Below are 20,968 nucleotides of genomic sequence, written 5' to 3'. Positions count from 1 at the left end.
TTTTAATAGGAAAAAGAAAAAGGAGAAAAATCTTGGATACAATGAACTTATTAAGTGGGTAACATATTGTATAAAAGTGGTACTAACAAATCAATTATATTAAAGCCATTTCATTAGATTAATTTAAAGGCTAAATATTGTTTTCTGTTTGGTGTGTGCTGTAGATATTGATGCGCATGCTAGTTTTAGAGAATTTGGATTTTTTTGTTATTTTAATTTTAATTATAATTTTTTTATATTTATTTTAATTACAACTACTGTTGTAGAAAATGAACTCAATAAAAATATATTTTATGGGAAATTTACTATTTCCATTTTTTAAATATACTTTCTTAAATTTTAACAAGTTCATTAACCTAAAATATGTTAAAAAGGTTAAAGGCATATATCATCAACCAAAAAAATTAGATATTCAAATTTCAACTCAGGTTGTTGAACTAAAACAATTATTAAAATGCTACTGACTCGCCAAAGTAAACATAACTTAGTGATAATTAACATATATTTGTTGTGTTAAAAAAATTGGTTGTAAAAAAAAAGGTTAAATCGTGAGTTTGAATCTACCTTGTTGTATTAAAAAAAATGTTTTGAGTGATATATTCACATATAAATATGGCAAAGCGAACATATCTCAGTCATAATTAACATATGTCTGTTGCGTTAAAAAAATTGGTTGTTAAACAAAAAGGTTAAATCGTGAGTTTGAATCCACCTATTGTATTAAAAAAAATGTTTAAGTGGTATATTCACATCTAAATATGTTAAAGCGAACATAACTCAGTGGTAATTGACATATACCTCAAACCACAAGATCGTGAGTTCGAATCTCTAGTCGAAATATTGTACTAAAAAAAATGACGTTATTATAATAATAATAATTTAACAAAAAGAAAATAATAATAACTTTTTGTTAACAATTTTTCTCTCGTAATTTTGTCATCTCACGATTCCTTCTCTCTCGAAATAGGAATTTCTTTTTGCTTTGCTTTTACTCTTTTGCCCTTTTTGTTTGTGAAAACCAGCAGTCAGCACCCCAAGCTCTCCCTCCCGATTTGGACTGCCGGCGACCGACCGACGGCGAGGATCAGCGGAAAGTCCGACGACGACGCCCCTGCACGAATAGCATCCACGCGACGGCGACACTAATGGCTTCGCCCTTGACTCCAAAAAGGTATTTTCCTTTTTCTGTCCTCCGTAGTAGAAAACCCTCAATTCATGTTCATACTCTTGACCATTTTTGTTTAGCAGAGATTTATGTACGAATTTTGGTTTCTTTTCTGCTGTTTGCTCCACTTCTCTCATTCTCAATTGGCAATTCAGAACTATTTTATACTTCGAGACTAAAAATCTCAACACCCATATGAACTTTGAGCCTTAAACTGAGACTGAATACGATTTGATGCTATCGAAAGATGAAATTAGGCACACATTTTCTACTGGACTTGATAATGGATTCGTTATGGCTCTCTTTTAGTGTTTTATAGTGCTTCAACATTTGCAGTACCTGAAAACCACATATGCATGCATATATTACAATGCCACAGCATCATTTATGTAGAAATTGTTGTACCTTTCGTATTTACAGAGAGGTTGGAAATCAAAATTCTCATTTCTCTGGGAATTAGAGAGTGTACGGTATAAAGATTCTGCAGTCTTACCTACTTTCTGCCTTGGCTCCGTCGGAGATTGATCACGTCTGGGCGTTCGAATGTCGATGGGAAGCGATACTACTTGGGTAGGAAAGAAACCTCTGAGGCGCATCGGAGGAATGTCCGATGCTCTCTCCATTGCTGCTGATCTCGGTTTCTCTGTCTCTCCTCCCCCTTCCCAGGTCACTCCTTCTATCTCTGTCTGTTTATACATTTCATGGATCTTCCATTTATCACTCTTTTATGTTCTTTATCTGTGTATACATGATCCAATTCGGTTTAAATTTAAAGCTGTAATTACCTCTCCCCTTTGTTTCTTTCTGCTGCAAATTTCCGATACATGAGGTTTTAAACCCATGGTTGATTGTGGATGTCGTTAAATAATTTAATAGGTAAATGCGTGTTGCAAATTAGTTTTTGGAAATGGTGTAGAGCTCTCGATTGGAGTTCTCAACCCACCAGTTGAATTGGAGATTTAGGTCTACATCTCAGGTCTAATTAGGCATAACTTGGATTTGAATTTTGAATTCCGGAACTTGGTAAATATATCAAGTAATGATTATTAAAGGGAAATCGTATTTATTCATTATATTTACAAAGCGAGGTCAATGTTTACCAGTCTCTTCACTGGTGGAGACTGAATGTTTATTGCAAGAGTACACCTGGGCTGAATTTTGGAAATTTATTTAAAAGATATTTTGTTTGTATATTCTTGCCTGGCTTATAAACCACTAGTTTTTGGTAAAAGATGCTGGCTGTATAGAAAGGGCTAATCTCTCTCGGAGGGAAAAACTCACCCTCAGTGGACGAGCTTAAAGATATCCCCAATATACTATACATCCTTTAAGAATTCTTCCTAAAATCATGAGTAAGGTTCCTTGGGAAGGCTGGAAGGCATCTGGGGATGGCATGGGGTTCCAATTAGACCATTAGGCTAAAGTTTCTTATCCGAAAGATTTTGGAAACCAAGGCCTTGGTAGTATTTGTGTGAAGAGGACTACCCTCTCGAGGAAAATGGTTATGGAGATTTATTGACTATCTTTTCTCAAGACATTCAGTTGTTGTCTGCAAGTGTCATGTAGACTCCTTCGGGTTGGATATGAAAATGGTGGGATGGAGTAACCACTGTCCTTGGCCTTTTATCCATAAGACGAGTATTTATTTAAAGTCCTGTTTCATTTCTGCATTGACCATCCTTGGAGGAATATCTACAATCAGAGGCATCTCATTTTTGACAGAATATCCTCCAAGGTGAGAAATGGAGCATCTACTTCTTTCTGGCATGATCCTTGGCTGTTTGATTCCCCATTGGCCTCAACCTCCCCCCGCCTCTTCTCCCTATCTCTTCAGAAAACAGCATCTGTCAAAGATATTTGGAACCCCATCCTCAATTTCTGGGACATAGACTACAGACGTTTTTCAAAGGAGGAGGAAATTACAGATTGGGCAACTCTATCCCATCACCTGGATTCCACCTTTCTCCATGAAGGTGATGACTCATGGGTTTGGCCATTAGACAGGAATGGATCCTTTTCCATCAAGACTCTTCTCACTGACATGGCTCCAAAGAGATCCCTCTTGCACTCAACTCTTGCCAAAGCCATTTGGAAGGAAAACTACCCAAAAAAACCAAATTCTTCATATGGGAGCTCGCTCACAGGGGCATCAACACCTCAGATAAGCTACAACGAAGATTACCCTTCATGGTTCTCGCACCACATTGGTGTATACTATGCAAAAAAGAGGGGGAATCGCCCTCCCACCTTTTTCACACATGCTCCCTGGCCATGGACTTTTGGAATTTGATTCTCCATGCATTTGACTGGTCTACCGCCCTCCCTTTTGACGTACAAGATTATGTGGAAGCACTTCATTGGAGCTTTTCTTTGGATTTTTTGGAATGAAAGGAACCATTGACTATTCCTAGACAAAAATCTGCCTTTCATCACCCTTTTTGATAATATTACTTTTCATGCTATGTCTTGGTGTAGATCAACACACTATTTTCACTCTTATAGTTTGAGCTCTTTATTATCCAATTGGAGAAATTTTCTGTAACTCCTTTGGTTTTTGGTGGGTTTGCCCTTCTCTTTGTAATTTCATCCATCAATGAAATTGTTTCTTATCAAAAAAAAAAAAAATTCTGCATTGACCATGGAAAAAGATCAGCTTTTGGAAGGACACTTGATACTGCTTGGATTGCCCCTCCTTCTGCGGGTGACTTTTTGCTACAGTTCGTCTGTGGCCCTTGGTCTAAGGGAAAACCTGCAATCAATTGGTACAGCTCTAACATAACTATCTTGTCAATGATTTAGAGATGGGAATATGGAGAATCTTTGGGACAGAAAAGAGTGACGGGTGTCTTTTGGGGATCATGTGAATTTTTTGCTATCTTTGGGTGTCCATTACCAAAGGGCTTTGTAATTTCTTCTGTTTACTTGATTTTGGTGGCAGAGAGTTCTTTGTAATCTAGTGAACCAGGAACGGTCATCCAATCCTCCCTCCCATCTCTTTGTATGCCTTCGTAATCTACTAACCACCTTTGTTAGGAATGGTCATCCAATCCTCCCTCCCATCTTTTTGTATGCCTTTTATCTTTAACACATTTCTTGGCTTTAGACAAGTGATTCTTAGGGCTATGTTAATTCTTACCAATAAAATCTATTTCAAGCTCAAAGTGCCTGGTCATGGCTAATTTTCTTCTTCAACTTTGCTAATTCGCTTGTTACAGTGGTTTATTTGAGTTCTCTGGTATACTTAATACAACTTAGTAACTTAAAATTTGGAACTTTATAGCCTGAAGTTATAAATGGTATAATCTGTCTCCTTTAGGAAGAACTACAAAACATATCATCTGCCACTGGTGAAAAGGGTGATGATCTAATTAAAGTTTTACGAGAACTTACTGCTGTTCAAAGGAAAATAGCAGATCTTCAAGTGGAACTCCAAGGCCGTAAAGTGAGTATCCTGTTTTGTTTCTATCAATTTCAACTTTTAATGCGTATGAAGTTTTCAGCATCAAAATAAGATAAAATTATACTTGTTCATTGTTAATCTGTATATTTTATATTCATTATTGTACTAAATGAATTGAAATATGATGTCCTTAGGATGACAAAAATGTAGCCCATTTGACACATGTGAGTGAAATGGAAAAGAAGATCGAGACTTTATCAAGGATTACTACCATTTTGAAAGATGTCATCCAGAATAAGGTGCTTTCTTGGACTATGATTCTCAACCCTGTATATTTTGCCATCTTGCCATGGATTTGAAACATGTTTAAATGCCTTGTGCTTTTTAATCTCTTTTTCTTATAACTGACCTCCAAATTTTGGTGGGGAGGACCTCAACTAAATGGTCTGTTTAATTTCATGATAATTCTTGATTGCTAATTTGCTTCTATAATCCAATTCATCAGTTGGTTTTCCTCCTGTATAAGAATTGATTGATCATTCCATCATAACATGTGAATTACGAAATTGATCGTTCCATATTTCTGAAAATTTTTTATTTATATGTGTTGCAAGCTTTCTTTTCCGATAATACAAACTTGTTCTTGGAAAAATTTGGCAGAAAGAGGTATTTGCCGTCCTTTCTGCCCTTTTTTACCCTTGATTTAATGAGTATTGGATTGCTGCAGCATATATTTATTGACACTTTCAAATTCTTTATTGAGGCCGTGTTTCTTTAAAAGTATTAGTGCTTTTAGGACTTGAAATGTGTTAGGATTACCCAGAGACTTTCAATATGCTTATTAGTTGCTTCTAGTATTTGCACTGTTTTAGTTTTTAGTTTTTTTTTAGTACAACATGTGGGGCGGAGATTCAAACTCTCAACTTCATGGTTGGAAACATGTGCCGTAACCCGCTAAGCTATGCTCTTGTTGACATTGCTTTAGTTTACCAGTCCTCATTGGTGAATATTATATTGAAGGACTCAAGGAAATGTCATGGAACTACTTTGAGAGAACCTTTCTATCTAAAATTACTTCTTTTTGCCTAGGTGGAAACTTATGTAAGTAGTATTTAGTAATTGTGAAAGCAAGTGCCCCCTGATCTGTATAAAGTTCGTTTGCCTCGCAAGACAAGGTTATCAATTGCTTATGCTTATTCTTTTTAATTTTTTTTTCCTGCATGGTGAGGATTTGACCGTCATGACCACTGCTGAAATCCTTACTTTATTTTCTCTAGCATACCATTTTTTCCTTTTATGGATACATTTTTGTCTTGGACCTGCTATAAAAGTTAATTACACTGGTTGCAGATCTAGAGTGACTCGTCATTTTCCAATGAATTATGGAGAGAGCTAAGAGAAATTAATTGGAAATTAGTTGAAATTTGAATTGCTTTGATATTTTCGTAACTTTGGTTAACTGTTAAAATTAATCTCTACAATCTTGGTCTTCCTAATGAGATCATCCCTAGAGACGTTAGTTGTCAACTTGAGAATTTGAGAGAAATAATGATTTTTATATAAGGAAGAATGGTTGAAAGAATTTTTATTATAGCTGTAGATATGGAAACATGTACCCTGCAAAGTATGTATATTATCTGATATGTTCTTTGATTGCTTTTCTTGACAAGTTCTAAGTTCTAGCCGTAAAAATTTGTGCTGATTGATATTCCATGGTAACTTGTCTCTTCTTATCTCACTGCTTTTTCTTTTTTTCTTTTAAATGTAGCTCATAGATTCTAATTTTGATATTTATAAAATTGGGTAACCAATTAAAAGACTCAAATTTAGAGACTAAAATGGAAATAAAGTTAAAATTCAGGACCAAAATAATATTTAACATTTTTATTGTAAAAGTTTCTCAAGTATTTCCTTTCAATATTAATGAGCCTATTTAGCCCATACATGTACCAAATATTTCCCGACTTTGATTGGCCATGTCCTGGTGTCTAAAATTATTGTTTTTTTAATAAAAATTGGAGACTTGGTTTCTTGTTTGTTTCAACTTGTGTTTGACAATGATTCTTTAGCCTTGAGAGTGCATCCATGCATCCTATATCATATCGATAGTTAAAATAATCTTAGTGCCATGATATCTTCTTTATCTCGTTTTCCTCATTTCCAAATATTGTAGGATCGTATTATAGCTCGTCTTCAGCAACCATATTCACTCGATTGCATTCCAGTGGAAGCAGAATTTCAGGTTTGTCAATCAGTGAAATGCTTATCATTCCTTGAAAATCCATGACACAAAATTTTCCGGTATTTGAGGCGACTGGATGTCGGTAACATCCCTTGACTTGCTTTACTCGGATTATGAGAAAATGGCATATGAAATTCAACAAGAACATGAACTCTAATATTTCTCTCTTTGTTCACTTTTCCAAAAACAATTGTATTGATCATCCAAAACAGCCAAAACTGGAAACCTCATCATTCCATAAAGTTTTGGCTGTTTCACTGACAAACTCTTCATCATGAATTTATGATCGTGTGATCAGGCAGTGAAAGGAAGTTTGAAATCTGCATGGCGTTGTTTTATTTTCTGCTTCTGATAAGATTGAGATTTTGCCGAAAGTAAGCTAATCTTATGACTGATTGACAAACAACGATGCTCGATGGCAATGTTTTGCAGAAACAATTTTCCGAGTTACTGATGAAGGCTGCCAGTGATTATGGAGCTTTGACAGCTTCAGTCGCAGATTTCCAATGGAGTCAGAACTTTAAGGAGTCACCTTCAGTGTGGGGGGTAAGCCTTAATCATCTCTGCCCTATCTAATTTCATGTGTAGATGAAGCTCTGCTGTTCTAACTGAGGATGAAATGCCCATTTAGATTTTAAAAATTGGATCTTTTCCAATTAAATGAATTACAGTCCATACTTAATCCAAAGTTGAAACTAATCTTTAATCTGTTTTTTACTAATGTAGGAAATGCTTAGGCCCATTCCTGTAGCTTTAGCTTCTTGCACAAGATTCTTTGAAGCCATGAGTGCTATGAGGGAATCCTTTGCAACACTACAAAATCTCAGAGTAGGTAATTCCGATTCATCTCTGCCCACAACCCCGCCTATCAATCCATCCCTTCGAGTGGCAGGCGATTCTGACTGCATCACGCCGCCTCCATGGCGAACCGAATCAAGCTTTGATGACTTGGCCATCAGAAGCATGCATAGTCAAAAAAATGGACAACGATACAAAGCTGAAGATGAACACAGTGAGCAGGATGATGGCTCGAGCCATCGAAGATTGTCGTGGCCCCCTTCGGTTAAAAAGAGTGGCATTTGATATTGATATTGTGTTCTGATGTAGAAGAGTTTGCTGTTTATCATTTTATGTACAGGTAAGATATTAATTAGATTGATCATGATGAATATTGTACACAATCATCAGTTTATCATCGTTTGTTTAATGGAGTGATTTATTAAATTTTTGTAACAATAATTTGAATCTATGGTTTAAATTTGTTGAAATATTCATTAGTTTCAATCTTCCCCTGACACATGGATTAAGTCATAAAACAAACTTTATAATAAAAATGGGAGTAAGTCAAAATGATTAAAGATTTTAGATTTACCTAAATTCATAAGGTGAAATTCGAAAACTTCTATAGTAGAATCATAAGTTGATTCGAGGATTTACTATAATATTCTAGGATCAATTGGTTGGTTCTTAATTAGACTATTTATTTTAAATGAATTAATTCGATTAATTCCCATATATAATTCACATACTTTAACTTATTATTAATAATAATAATAATAATAATATTATTATTATTATTTGTGATTTGGATGTTTCAGTAAATTTTCATAATTTACTGATAAATTACTTCCTTAGAAATTTGCTTGAAGTTATGAGGAACATATCATATGTTTCTGTTTTTTCTTGATTTCCAAACAAATCAGAATAATATAAAATCCAAATTCCTAAGAAATTTTGCATTCGATTAAATAAAATAAAGAACACTTGATAAGAAGAAAAAAAAAACATTCAATTTTGCTCTGTGATATTATTACCTTTTCTACCATAAAGTTGTAAATATCTAGACTTTTTAATATCTATTTCTTTACCAATATCGACATATATAGTTGATTTAAAAATAAAATTCAATGACATGTTTGGTTGGTTTATAATTTAACAGCTGAAATAAAATTATTTCTGAATATGGAGAAAAAAATTTAACTCGTACAATTTTTTTTTTCTTTTTACAAAATTGCACTTGATTTTCCTTTTGAAGAGTTCAGCTAATCTCGATAAAAAGTATAAATATCTAAATCATTGAGATGTGTTTATATGGATACATTTGAAATAAAATAAAGATTACAAAGGGTTATATATATATAATTTTTTTGACTAAATCATTACAAATTTAAAACTAAACAAATATATATTAAAGTTCATGGACTAAAATTATTATCAATTTAAAAGTATAGAGACTAAAAGTCGTTATTTTAACAAAAGTATGTGGATAAAAAATGTTTTTTAATCTAAATTAAATTAGAAAATTACTATAAAAAAGAGCTAAAATGAATCCGTATAATTCTAAAGAGTCGAAAATGAAAACAGAAAAAAAATTTATATTAAATAATTTAGAAATTACCATATTTAGAAACATTTGTAACTAATAACCATTTTAAAAATAAGAATACTCGTTTACGTGAATATAATTCAATTAGGGTGTATATTCTTGACCTAAAAGTCGAAGGTTCGAATCTCAACTACTCGTGGTTGAGTTCAAACTAAGGGAAAAAAACAATAAGAAAGAAATATTTTATTTTCTTACGGCTTAGGAACACGCGCCCTTTAAAAATTTCTCGATAGAAAAATGGCGCCAACTGATCCCGCGAGAATTGAAGTTCCAAAATTAAACCAATACAATTTGACGAAGATTTCTCAAGAAATCAAATGTTGGAGAAATCGGAGCCATGGAGAAGTCGAGCCTCGTTGATTCCCAGGTATAATGTTCTTGAACAGATATATGCTGTGCTACTGCTTCCCATTTTATGCTATACTGATATGCAAGTTTTGAAGGTTTATTTCATTCGACTCAATAGAGCAATTCAAGCCCCAAATCTTCTATTTCTAACTCTTTTTTTGTGTGCTTATTTTTGGTTTTTGGATGGTCGTAGGTTCTGCGTTCATCGTCATTGGATTCGCCATCTTCTGGTTCGTATGCTTCTTCCTAATTTACCAACTTAATATCTGTTTGGATGAGGGGAAGATGTAGGGAAAAGGGAATTATGGCATGGGACGATAGCGATCTTCAATTTCCTTTGATTTTCGGTTGTATCTCTGTGCTACCAAATAGGATTTTGGATGCATTTTTCTGTGTTTCGTGTTAGTTGCACCCAATTTTATTCGTGTGTTATATTCCATCAGAGCCACCAGATATCAGGAATTGGTTCTCGAGCTATGTATACGAATCCCCTGAACTTGATTCGAATGACATGTTTGGAGATTCTATTTCGAAAGAAAGAGAAATCGGGAAAGATGAGCTGACTGCGGATGACGAAAATGGAGTAATTGAGGAAAATTTTGGTGAATTTAGGGATGTCACAAAGATTGACGAAGAAGAAGCTGATGAGAAGCTTCCCAGAACTTGGATTCCTTTGAAATGCACTCCACTGGAAGATCATCACGAAAGCCAGCCTTTAGGCTTGGTATAGAACTGCTCTGCCTTTCAAAAATTTTTTCTCCCTTCGAATTTAAATGCAAAATATGTTATTGTTCAAAGAAAATGGTTGCTAGATCTCTATCAAACGCTTAGACTTCAGTTACTTTTCATACTGAACTATTTTATCAACAGAAGGTATGTCGAGACTTCAACAGAAGAAATTGATTGTTAATTAACCAAAATTTGAATATCTAAATCGGCTATAGAAACAGATAAGGATTAAATAATGGAGAAATTGAGACTTTATTTGATAATGATTTTGTGTTTTATTTTATTTTTGTAAGAAGTAAGGTTATTTATAATGTTTTGTCTCTCACTTCATAAACATACTTTTGAAATCTTAGTTTAATTCCAAAAACCAAACAAGTTTCAGTTTAGTTCTAAAACTAGGAAACTAGAAACAAAACGATTATGCTCAAAATACTTGGTGTTTTCTGAATTTGATATTTTTTGGATTATACGAATTGTAGGCAAGCAGCTGCAATTAAAGCCCAAAATTGTTAAACGTCTAACACTTAGTTTCTCTTTTTGTATTCTCATGGTAGAATCAAGATTCTTGGTGCTCACAGTCGCTTCTGTCAGGTTTATATCACTAACTCTGGAATTCACTTTTCCAATGAAAATCAATGTTCTGTCTTTACTATCTAGTTTTTTTGGCAATCAGTCAAAAGATCTGGAAGTGTTTCAACATAAGGACAGTTGAAGATTTTTGTTTTCCTTTTCATCAGAGCCTCCTGATGTTGGGAACTGGTTTTCAAGTTACGTATACGAATCACCTACATTGAATCCTAGCCAGGAGTTTGGATCTTGTGGAAGCGATAATACTGGATTAGGGGACGAAATAGAAGAGAATTTGGAGATTGTTAAAAAAACAACAAATGGGGCTGAAGAAGTACAGCTGAACCTCTTCCTAAAATGCAATGGCAGTTCCAGGGGAAACCGGCAGGAAGAGCAGCCCCTAGGCGAGGTACAAGTTTTGTCATCTTTTCTATAGGATAATATAGACATTATATACCTACAAATAGGCACTCAATGAGAAGCGAAAACAGAGATCTTCATATTTCGATTTGGCCTCTAAGGGCTCTAAGAAAGTTTGCCAGAAAATTCCTCAAAATCTTGGATTCCAGCCTGGAAAGCTTAATATATGAAAATCTGTTTGGTGGAGAGGGTTTTGTTGCATCCCCTCTTGGGATAAGGGCAAAATTCTTTAACAATTGTGTTTTTTTTGTCATTGTGGGGGAGTTTTTAGAGGGTTAGAGAGGTGTTGGGAGGTTATCTGGGAGCTTATAAGATTGAATAGTTGTTTGTGGGCCTCGGTTACAAAGAAGTTTTTTAATTATTAGTTAGGTGTTTGGATTGGAGCGAGCCTGTAGGCTGGACTTCCTTTCGTTGAGCTGGTTTTTTTGGTATGCTCGTGTACATTCTTTCATCTTAATGAAAGCTCGGATTTCTTAAAAAAAAGATGAAATTTTTTTTATCTTCTTAATATATGAAAATCTTGTTATCTCTTGGAGTTGGTGTCCACTCTTTGAAATCTCTCACTAGAATAGTAGGGTGGAACTTAAAACCACGAATATAAGGAAAGAAGAAAAAGAAAACATAGTTCCAGATATAGTAACTTGGTAATGGAACTGATAATTCATCTCATTGTAGCTTAATATCCCCAGGTCAAAATTTAATCACTGTGACAAGTATGGTGCTAGAACGACCCTTTTGTGAGTGTTTTTCTTCAAGTTGTTTCCATAGGAAGTAAAATTTTTTTGACCCTCTTAGCAGAATTTGTCTTCTGAAAGAACTTCAGAGCAAGACCCAAAAGAGAAAAGTTTGGGAGCCAAGAGAATCAACCCAACCAAAGAAGTTCCAAATTCGAGCCTTATCACTGAAGAAGATGGTTCTGCTTCTGTGCCACTGCATATAAATGGAAGTTCAAACAATGCCAACACGAAGCTTTCAACTCGTAAAAATTTGGTCCATAAAACTGATCTCATGCTGGAAAATTCTCAAAGTGAGGTTCAAACACAACTTGATGGCTCATCAAGAAAATGGATTGATTCGAGCCACAAGAAAGAAAAGACAGAAAAAAGAGTTTGGGAGAATGGCTTGGTAACAGCAAGCAAGCGTGAAATTTGTGGCGCAACTTGCAAGAAATCAGTGGAAAGGCAAGAAAACTTCAATAACAAAGAGACAGGAAGTGCTTTTGCTTGCCTTAGAAGAACGGCACTGTCAGACAAAACCAATGTCGAGCATTCTAATATAGTAGAAATAACTGGGAAATGGAGTTGTCCTCGGAAAAGTAAGCCGAATCTCGGACCGCCATTGAAGCAGCTTCGACTCGAGCGATGGGTTCGCAAGGGATGATATATCTATTGATTATGCGGAATGCATACTACAAAATAGTATTGGAAAGGTCCCCAATATATGATCATGGTATGTAATCTTGGAGGACTTTCATTTTTTTCAAAATTTCAATACCTGAATGAGCCTGCCTAATGTTACTATGTCCACTGTATATTTTGCTGTAACATTTTTGAGCAGAGAAGCAAATGTTGGGAAGAAATTTCTTAGTTTCCATGTATGTAATCATATAAAGCAGATGGTTTCATGCTGAAGAAGACCTAGGAGGCACGGACACTCATATGCATATATTATCTAAAAATAAAAAAATAAAAATAACATGTCCCCATGTCAGTATGCTATTTTTAAGTTCTTTAAACTTTTCAGTTCTAACCTTTGGCATTTGACATGTAGATTTTTGTTCTCTTTTCAATTATTGGAGGAAGAAAAATAGACAAAATTTTTAACAAATGTCTCTTCATCCCTCAATCTCCCTCTAATTTTTAAATGAATAAAGTTCACCACAAATTGGTTTGACATGTGCAGTTGGGATGTTTATTAGGGCTTGTCTAGCAGAGTTTCCATTTTTTTTTTCTATTTTTTTGTATAATAAAATAATATTTTATTTATGTTTTGAAGAAAAGAAAATAAGAAATAAGAAATAAGAATTTTTTTTTATCTAGAAAATTTGAAAATAAGATAATTACTCAATTTTAATGTTTTTCAAGAATTAGAAATGAAAAACAAGAAACAAGAAAAGTAAACTTTACTAAATAAGTTCTTATTAACGATTTTATGCTGTCAAATTTTAATGAGACTTCAATGTTTATTAGTTGCGGACGAATGTGATTTTTTTAGGTCAAAATATATTTTGTTAATTTAATTGGAAATATCTTATATTTTTAATGTAAATACATAAATATGCTCACTTATAAAATTGATAATATATCCACCTTTCGATTCAGGAAGGAAAAAAAAAAAGATTATATATCCACCTTATGTCACAATTTTTTTTTCCAAATGATCCACCTTCCATAACTTAAATAGGGTGGGATGGTAACTATAATCCATTAGAAATATAATGATATTAATTATCGTTGGAGGTAAAAATATGACCTATCGCATGGTGAGATATGGTCGAGCTACTTAGCTCATTTATTGTTGAGCTCCTATGCCCATCTATGACCGAGCACCTTAGCTCATCTATCGTCGTGCTACTAAACTCATCTAAGGTTGATTACTAAGCTCATCCATAGTCGACCTCAATCATTGTCAACCTATTGCCCAACATCTATCCGCCTTGTCGTAACGGCTATAACAGACATGCCCTTTCACTTCACCTATAAAAAGATCTTCATTCCTCTTACTCAGGTATACAATTCTGCTATGATAATGACCTATTTGAGCTCGTGCCTATACTGACTTGAGCGTCGGAATGTTTACTTTCTTTTTGCAGGTCCTAAATTGCATGAGCTCACACCTTGTCAGCTCGGCCAATTGCCACGTGACCGACCTCGACAGCTTGGTAGAATTTTGCATCAACAACTACTAATTATCTATGTAATGCACTTTTAAATGTATATTTGCACTTGCTTTTGAGTACTTAGGACAATAATAAATTTCACCATTAATTTTACTGTATGATCAAATTAGTTAAAAAATATCATATGAGGCCGTTGTTAAAGGTTAGTCTCGGAAAAAAATCAACATGAATATAGCTTATTAGTTAAAATATATCTACTAATTTAACTCCTAAAAATCACTTTATGAAAATTTTTATTTATAGAAAGAAATACTTCATTTAGATGAAAAAACTATGCAGTTTCTTTTTTACTGGCACTTTTAAAATGTTTAATTTTTTTTTAATACATTAATATGGAATGGGATTTGAACTCACAACTTTTTAGTCGGAATATATACCTCCACCAGTTGAGTTATGCTTTAGATTGACAATTTTTGTAAGTGACCAATTTAGTTATAATTTGTAAAATATTAATACAAATTTTATAATCAACGAAAATTCTTAGAGACAAATTTGTAGCTCCATTTTAAAAACTTAAGCTACTAATTGTCATGCAAAAATTTGTAAAAACAAAATTAAAAAATACAAAATTTAAGCGATTTTTTTTTTAAATTTAAGAGAATTAAAATATAGCTGGGCGGATCAAGACAGTAAAATAGTATTTAAATCTAAAATTTAAAATATTTTGATTCAATCCATTTTGCTCCCATTTTTCCCTTTTCTCTCTCCGCTTGAAGCCATCTTCCAAACTGTACAGCGAAATTCGAATGGGAGCATTCAAAGTTCTGAGCAGAAGATTTTCCAATCTCACCTTTCAAATCCATCATTCTCCTCTGAACGTTCCGATTCCGGCCAAAAATCTCGGTCATCCATCGCCAAGATCCAACTTTTCCGATGGGTTCAGATCGCCCTCACATCCATGGCAGTTCAGTCATTGCAGAACTCTCATTTTGGAGTCCCTTTCTTCTGAGTCAGTCCGGCTTCATCGACTTTCCGACTCCAATTCTGGTAATTCCGGGGCCGACGAAATGAAAACCTGCTTCAATTTTTTTAAGGGCAAGATATCAAAAGAAACCCATCGCCATATCAGAAGAGTCTATGGAAATTTATAAGTATTGCATTTTTATTCTGCGTTGAACAATTATATAAATTTGAGTTACTTCGATTACTGAAGTTTTAATGCTGTCCCGATCATGCTAATTTATGGCTTGGTGATTGAGTGATGTTCCCTTGCATGTGGTTTAAGAGGTGAGTCTACTCCGCGCGGAGCAACTGTGTGTACTCGTTACTTACTTTAAGGGCATGATATTGCTTTGGACTGAATGATCCGTTATTTCTGTTTTGATGGCTACTTCGTCGATGATTTGATTGTCTGAAGAGTAATGGGATTTAATCTTTTAGTACGTTGGGAAACTTTCAAAAGCTTGAGACCGACGATTTCACCAGCACCATGTGTTTTGAACAGAAGTTCTGAGAATTCGTATAAGAGTCCAGAACCAATTAGGCTTTTATTTTGGTCCTTTAATCTATTATTTATGCTTGTTCTTCAATGGCATAAATTTCCATAGACTCTTCTGATATGGCGATGGGTTTCTTTTGATATCTTCATTATTGCATTTTTCTTCATCAGTAATGCTATCTTTGATCGTTTCTTGTCATGTTTCTAGAGTTATTGGGCTGCATGAGTTATGTGTTAATGGAAATACTCTCGGGTTTTTTTATGACAGGAATTGTTGAGATTCATTTAGACAGACCCGAGGCAAAAAATGCCATTAGCAAGGATATGCTGAGGGGATTGCGTCATGCGTTTGAATCTGTTGATAGTGATCCATCGGTCAATGTTATGATGATATGCAGCTCCATCCCGAAGGTGTTTTGTGCAGGTGCCGATTTGAAGGTATTCTCGTTTTTCCAGCTGGTTTATATTGCAGCAATGTGATATAATCTCTAACAACTGGGCTCTCACAGTATGGTAGGGCTCTAACTTCTTTTCCCTCCTCAATCCATTGTTGAAGTGCAGGAGCGCAGGACAATGACAACATCTGAAGTTCAATCCTATGTCACCTCACTGCGGTCTGCATTCTCGTTTTTAGAGGTAGGTTGTTATATTTTACCTACTTGCTTTTAAATTCTATGATTTATTCTATGTCATATTTGAACAAAGATGTTTTACTTTTTTCAAATATATAATGCATCAGTTGAGGTGCACATGAGCCACAATAAATATTTAGATCATGAGTTATTATGTCATACCTTTAAGTTTCCTATCAAAAAAAAAAAAAAAAAAGATCCTGATCTTCTATGACTGATGCTTGTAACCTTATTCATCATTTAGGGCATGCTGATTCTTCTGTGGCTTTGAGATTTGATTCATAATGATTCCACATATAAATATAGGCTGCTATACTCGATTTTTTTAAAAAAATAATTTCGAATGGAATGCTTGTCTTTTAGAGCCTTATTTACCTGTAAATGAGTGACGAAGTCTAGAAAATGCTCACTTCTTTTAAATGCACTATTTTTCTTTACCTGATTAACTTAGTGAGTTTTCAACCAGATACATTTAATATGCAATACTTCTTTTTCTTGATCTCAAATAAACTCGATATCCTAACTTATTATGTTGACTCTTTTTTATTTTTATTTATCGTATTTTTTATATATTTGATATTCAAGTTTTTTCTTTCACCTTCTTTGAAATGTATTCACTTTTGTTTCTGCCGTTCCATTTGAAATCTTTCAGCTGACATAATCTAAATTTGTTTTATTCAGGCACTTCATATACCTACTATTTCAGTTATTGAAGGAGCAGCATTCGGTGGTGGACTTGAAATGGCTCTAGCATGTGATCTTCGGATATGTGGTAATTAATTTACTCAATTATTTTATAATTTAATTATTTTCTTTACTACAACTTTTCTGTGTTGGATGACCTAATTATTATAATTTGAACTGAACCATGATCCAGGGGAAGATGCCAAACTCAGTTTGCCAGAAACCGGACTAGCTATAATTCCTGGGTACATAGTAAATCCTTCTTTATATATGGTCACAAATGCACGAGATTTATCTGATGGAAAAACTATCAAGTATTTACATTTTGATTAGTACTGAGAATAGTAGAAGGAAGCCTGCATGCAAATTGAAGTTTGATAGGTCCATTACTCAGTTTATTCTTAAATCTTTCTTGGTGGAAGCTTGAAGATCTCTTATCAAGAATATTTGCCAAATTTCCCTTTTCTTCTTTTCCATTAGTATTAACATGATTGTTCTCTTGTATTGCACAAACGGATTACCCCTTCTAAACGCGTTTTTTGCAGGGCAGGTGGGACTGTAAGGCTACCTAGGCTGATTGGGAAGTCAATAGCAAAGGAACTTATATTCACTGGTCGTAAGGTCAGCGGCAGAGATGCAATGTCTATAGGTATGATCACCAAAAAATTTTTTGGCCCGATTCCTATGTTTAATTAAGGAGAAGAAAATAAAAATTCATGCTTTAGGTCTTGTCAATTACTGCGTCCCTGCTGGTGAAGCTTATGTAAAGGCACTTGAAATTGCCCAAGAGATAAATCAGAAGGTAAGTAGAACATCTATACGTATCTTCCTGGCAATCATCTTGACAATTTCACGGTGTGTTACTTCCTAAATTTAGTCTTTTGATAAAAACTATGATCTGATTGCTATGATTCAGTAATTCTAAGATGACCATCTGATGCATTGAGAGACCATAATTGTATCTTAGTTTCAAATCTTGTGGAGGGAGGGAACCATATTATTGCACCTTTAAGTTTCAACCTTGGAGAATTTTCTTGTAGATTCTAAATTCGAATTAGTATACTTTGTTTCATTCTTTATTTATTTCTTTTTTTTAATCTACGTTTAAAGCAGTATTTGGAAATTAGGAATTTATCATGTGTACTACATTCCTTAAAGAAGGCATATTCAATGAGATAGCACATCTTCTCCAAGCAATGAAAAGAGGGATTTTATGAAAAGGACTCCTAAACCCACTACCTAAACACCTATTGTACATTTCAGGCTTCTGAATCTGATTCCTACATTCCAAATACAGAATTCTTAGCAATTATATTCTCATATAGTCATACCCGAAACACAGTTGTTTGATTCCCGGGCCTGAGATTTCCCCTCACATTTCCAGGCTTCTAATATCGATGTTGGTGTCCCGACACCACCTAAATAAGTTTTAACAGTCTTCAAGGAAAATCAAAATGTCAGGTTCTTTTAAGAATTTAGGCGCTGATTGCAAGATTAGGTTATTATAAGAATTTAAAGAAACAATGGAAAATAAAAAATGTGAAACGACATCCACAAATAACCCTTTTAAGAATTTAATTTCCTCCAAATTTTGGTTATTGTAACCATTCTTGTACCAACTTGAATGAATCATTTCATAACTCCAAAGATCAAGCATATATATTTTCCAAAATTTTGTTAGACTGTATGTGTATGCCTAGAATCTAATACCCAAGTAACTGTTGAATATTATATGAACAGGGTCCACTAGCAATAAAGATGGCAAAGAAAGCGATCGACGAGGGGCTTGAGGTAGACGTGGACTCAGCATTGGAAGTAGAAGATGAATGTTACAAACAACTCTTGGACACGAAAGACCGATTGGAAGGATTGGCAGCATTCGCCGAGAAACGGAAGCCAAGGTATAGAGGAGAATAGATTGATGACACAATTGTTTGTTTCCTCTCATCTTCATTTCACTTGCTAATATATAAGAATAAATGCAAGATATGCATTTAAACTAAGTAACCTGAATTGAGAGAGTTGCTTCAGAAACTGTCAGTTCAACCTTGTTTTATTTAGTACTGATGCTATAATAAACAGTCTTGAATGGGTTAGCCTTTCAATCATTGCTCTTCTATGTCCTTAAAATTTAGAATTGTTCTTTGTTATTTCATTTCTGTGGACTGTGGGCTGGTTAGGAATGCAAGTTGAACCTCAACTTACTTGAACAAGATCTGTTCTATAGTATATTTGAGTTCTAAAGGAATGGTTTTAACTTTGGTTCAGTTCGGTTTCGTCGGTTTCAACTTGCACTCTTAAACACAAGATAATGAGTGACAAGAAGCATAGGGCCTCGACTTGCACCATTGACCTCAAGATAATGAGTCAATAGATATCATATTGGTGAGCGTATGACATTAGGATTCTAGAAAAAATATCGAGTTGTGAATAAAGTGGGTGAGTACACACACTAAAATGTATATAGCTCAATTACAATATGATTTTGTCTCTCTCAAAATATATGGATTGATTCATTATAAGAAGTATAAGGATCATGATATTGTACGAGTATATTGAAGATACGTTTTACACTATTTTTGAGTTAGTATTAATGTAAATATTCATAGATATTCATAGATATGTTTCACTCAATAAATTAGTTCCATTTCCATTTGTGAAATGAGCATAGTTTAGCAATTAAAGCATCTTATTCTTTTAGAGGTTGGAGGTCCAATCTCTCATCTCCACGCTTGTGGTGCTCAGAAAAAAAATGAAATCCTTGCTTTATTAAGAAATAGAAAATTTTAGAATTTCATATAAAAGAGTATTTCCCCACTGACTAATCCCATAAACTATCAACTTGTTTATTAGTAAAAGAAAAAAAAATGAAAAGGTTCACACATAAGAGTTGATTTTTACTTAATAATAGTTAAAACAATGAAAAGTTTTGATTTGAGATAATGCCTTGGATAAGCTATTTTGCAAATTTATTTTCACAAATGTCCAATGTTTATAAATTTTACAGTCTTAGATTTTTTGATTTAAAACTTTTTTAAATGTCAAATTTGCCCTTATTTATGACATTTATATTTATTATAATTCGTCTTTTATTTAAATGCGAAAGATTAATATTCCAAATTTGATTTTGTAAACATTAAATTACCGTGGGATCTAAATCAATCATTCTCCTAATTGCCCAATTTATTCCTTAATATATTCTACTAAAGAATGAAATTTATTACAAAATATTCAATTATTATCATAATCCCCAAATTTACTCCTTAATATATTCTACTAAATAATGAAATTTATAACAAATATTTGTTCATTTTATTACAAATTTTCGCCAAATTTCAATAATATAGTCATTATAACATACACTTATATAAAAATATATATATATAAACTATATCCGACTACGTTTTCAGTTATATGGAAATATAAACTATATCCGGCTATAAATTTAAGCAACAGACACTTAACAATGGTGATATAAACTACAGACATTATAACATACATTTATATGGAGATATAACATATATCTGACTATAAAATATATACGACTATATCCCTCTATAATTAATAAACAAAGCAAATAATCTACAAACCTTTCGGTCGGCGACTAGACAATGACCGAGATAAATAGAGGGTTGGAATGATTGACGGACGGCCGACGACAAAAAAGAAACATCTGGATAAACGGATGGAAACCATGGACGGGCGGGCAGAGACAAAGGAGAAGCTAGACGGATTGTTCCAACGACGAAGAAGAACGGAGACGGCGGCCGAAGACGGAGGAATAGATGGAAATAGAACGATAGAACAAGAAGAAAAGTCGGAGGAATGAAGTTTTCGAATTTTTTCAATGATGGAGGATTTTGGAAATTTGATATTGTTTACTTTTGGAAAATCTAGTTGGGCAAAATTTAAGCGATTTAAAATGTTAACCAATTTTGGATTTTAAAAATTAATTAATATTGAGGTGAGATACAAAAAGAATACATTAGTAAATTAGGTGATGGTACTTATCTTAAATGAGGTTATTTCATGACAAAAGTGTAAATTTATACCATTCC

At 33.8% G+C, this 20,968-nt stretch overlaps 3 protein-coding genes across 4 annotated transcripts; all 3 read left to right on the top strand.

Annotated features, from left to right (window-relative positions):
- The first annotated feature begins 976 nt into the window (after positions 1-976).
- On the top strand, positions 977-8,031 carry LOC111024957 (AUGMIN subunit 2). Its single transcript, XM_022302786.2, has 7 exons — positions 977-1,171; positions 1,586-1,831; positions 4,482-4,607; positions 4,760-4,864; positions 6,739-6,807; positions 7,240-7,353; positions 7,534-8,031. The coding sequence occupies exons 2-7, from the start codon at positions 1,709-1,711 to the stop codon at positions 7,888-7,890; spliced, it is 894 nt and encodes a 297-aa protein (XP_022158478.1). The 5' UTR covers positions 977-1,171; positions 1,586-1,708; the 3' UTR covers positions 7,891-8,031.
- A 1,381-nt stretch (positions 8,032-9,412) lies between these two features.
- LOC111024941 (ATP-dependent caseinolytic protease/crotonase family protein) lies at positions 9,413-12,848 on the top strand. Of its 2 annotated transcripts, none has more exons than XM_022302765.2 (6): positions 9,413-9,560; positions 9,735-9,771; positions 9,985-10,265; positions 10,825-10,861; positions 11,008-11,246; positions 12,053-12,848. In XM_022302765.2, exons 1-6 carry the CDS (start codon positions 9,531-9,533, stop codon positions 12,635-12,637), a joined length of 1,209 nt encoding a protein of 402 aa, XP_022158457.1. In that variant the 5' UTR covers positions 9,413-9,530; the 3' UTR covers positions 12,638-12,848. The 2 variants fall into 2 exon arrangements, with proteins under 2 accessions (XP_022158457.1, XP_022158458.1); XM_022302766.2 differs by having other exon boundaries at positions 9,415-9,560; positions 12,056-12,848.
- Positions 12,849-14,824: 1,976 nt separating this feature from the next.
- LOC111024959 (ATP-dependent caseinolytic (Clp) protease/crotonase family protein) lies at positions 14,825-19,018 on the top strand. The gene is made up of 8 exons (XM_022302788.2): positions 14,825-15,143; positions 15,863-16,032; positions 16,156-16,230; positions 16,908-16,998; positions 17,104-17,155; positions 17,456-17,559; positions 17,636-17,712; positions 18,651-19,018. The coding sequence occupies exons 1-8, from the start codon at positions 14,903-14,905 to the stop codon at positions 18,825-18,827; spliced, it is 987 nt and encodes a 328-aa protein (XP_022158480.1). The 5' UTR covers positions 14,825-14,902; the 3' UTR covers positions 18,828-19,018.
- The last annotated feature ends 1,950 nt before the right edge of the window (positions 19,019-20,968 follow it).

This window comes from Momordica charantia (assembly GCF_013281855.1).
Source record: "Momordica charantia cultivar OHB3-1 chromosome 10 unlocalized genomic scaffold, Mcharantia_2.0 BLBB01000010.1, whole genome shotgun sequence".
NCBI classification, from domain to species: domain Eukaryota; kingdom Viridiplantae; phylum Streptophyta; class Magnoliopsida; order Cucurbitales; family Cucurbitaceae; genus Momordica; species Momordica charantia.
This window is presented reverse-complemented; position numbering and strand designations above follow the sequence as displayed.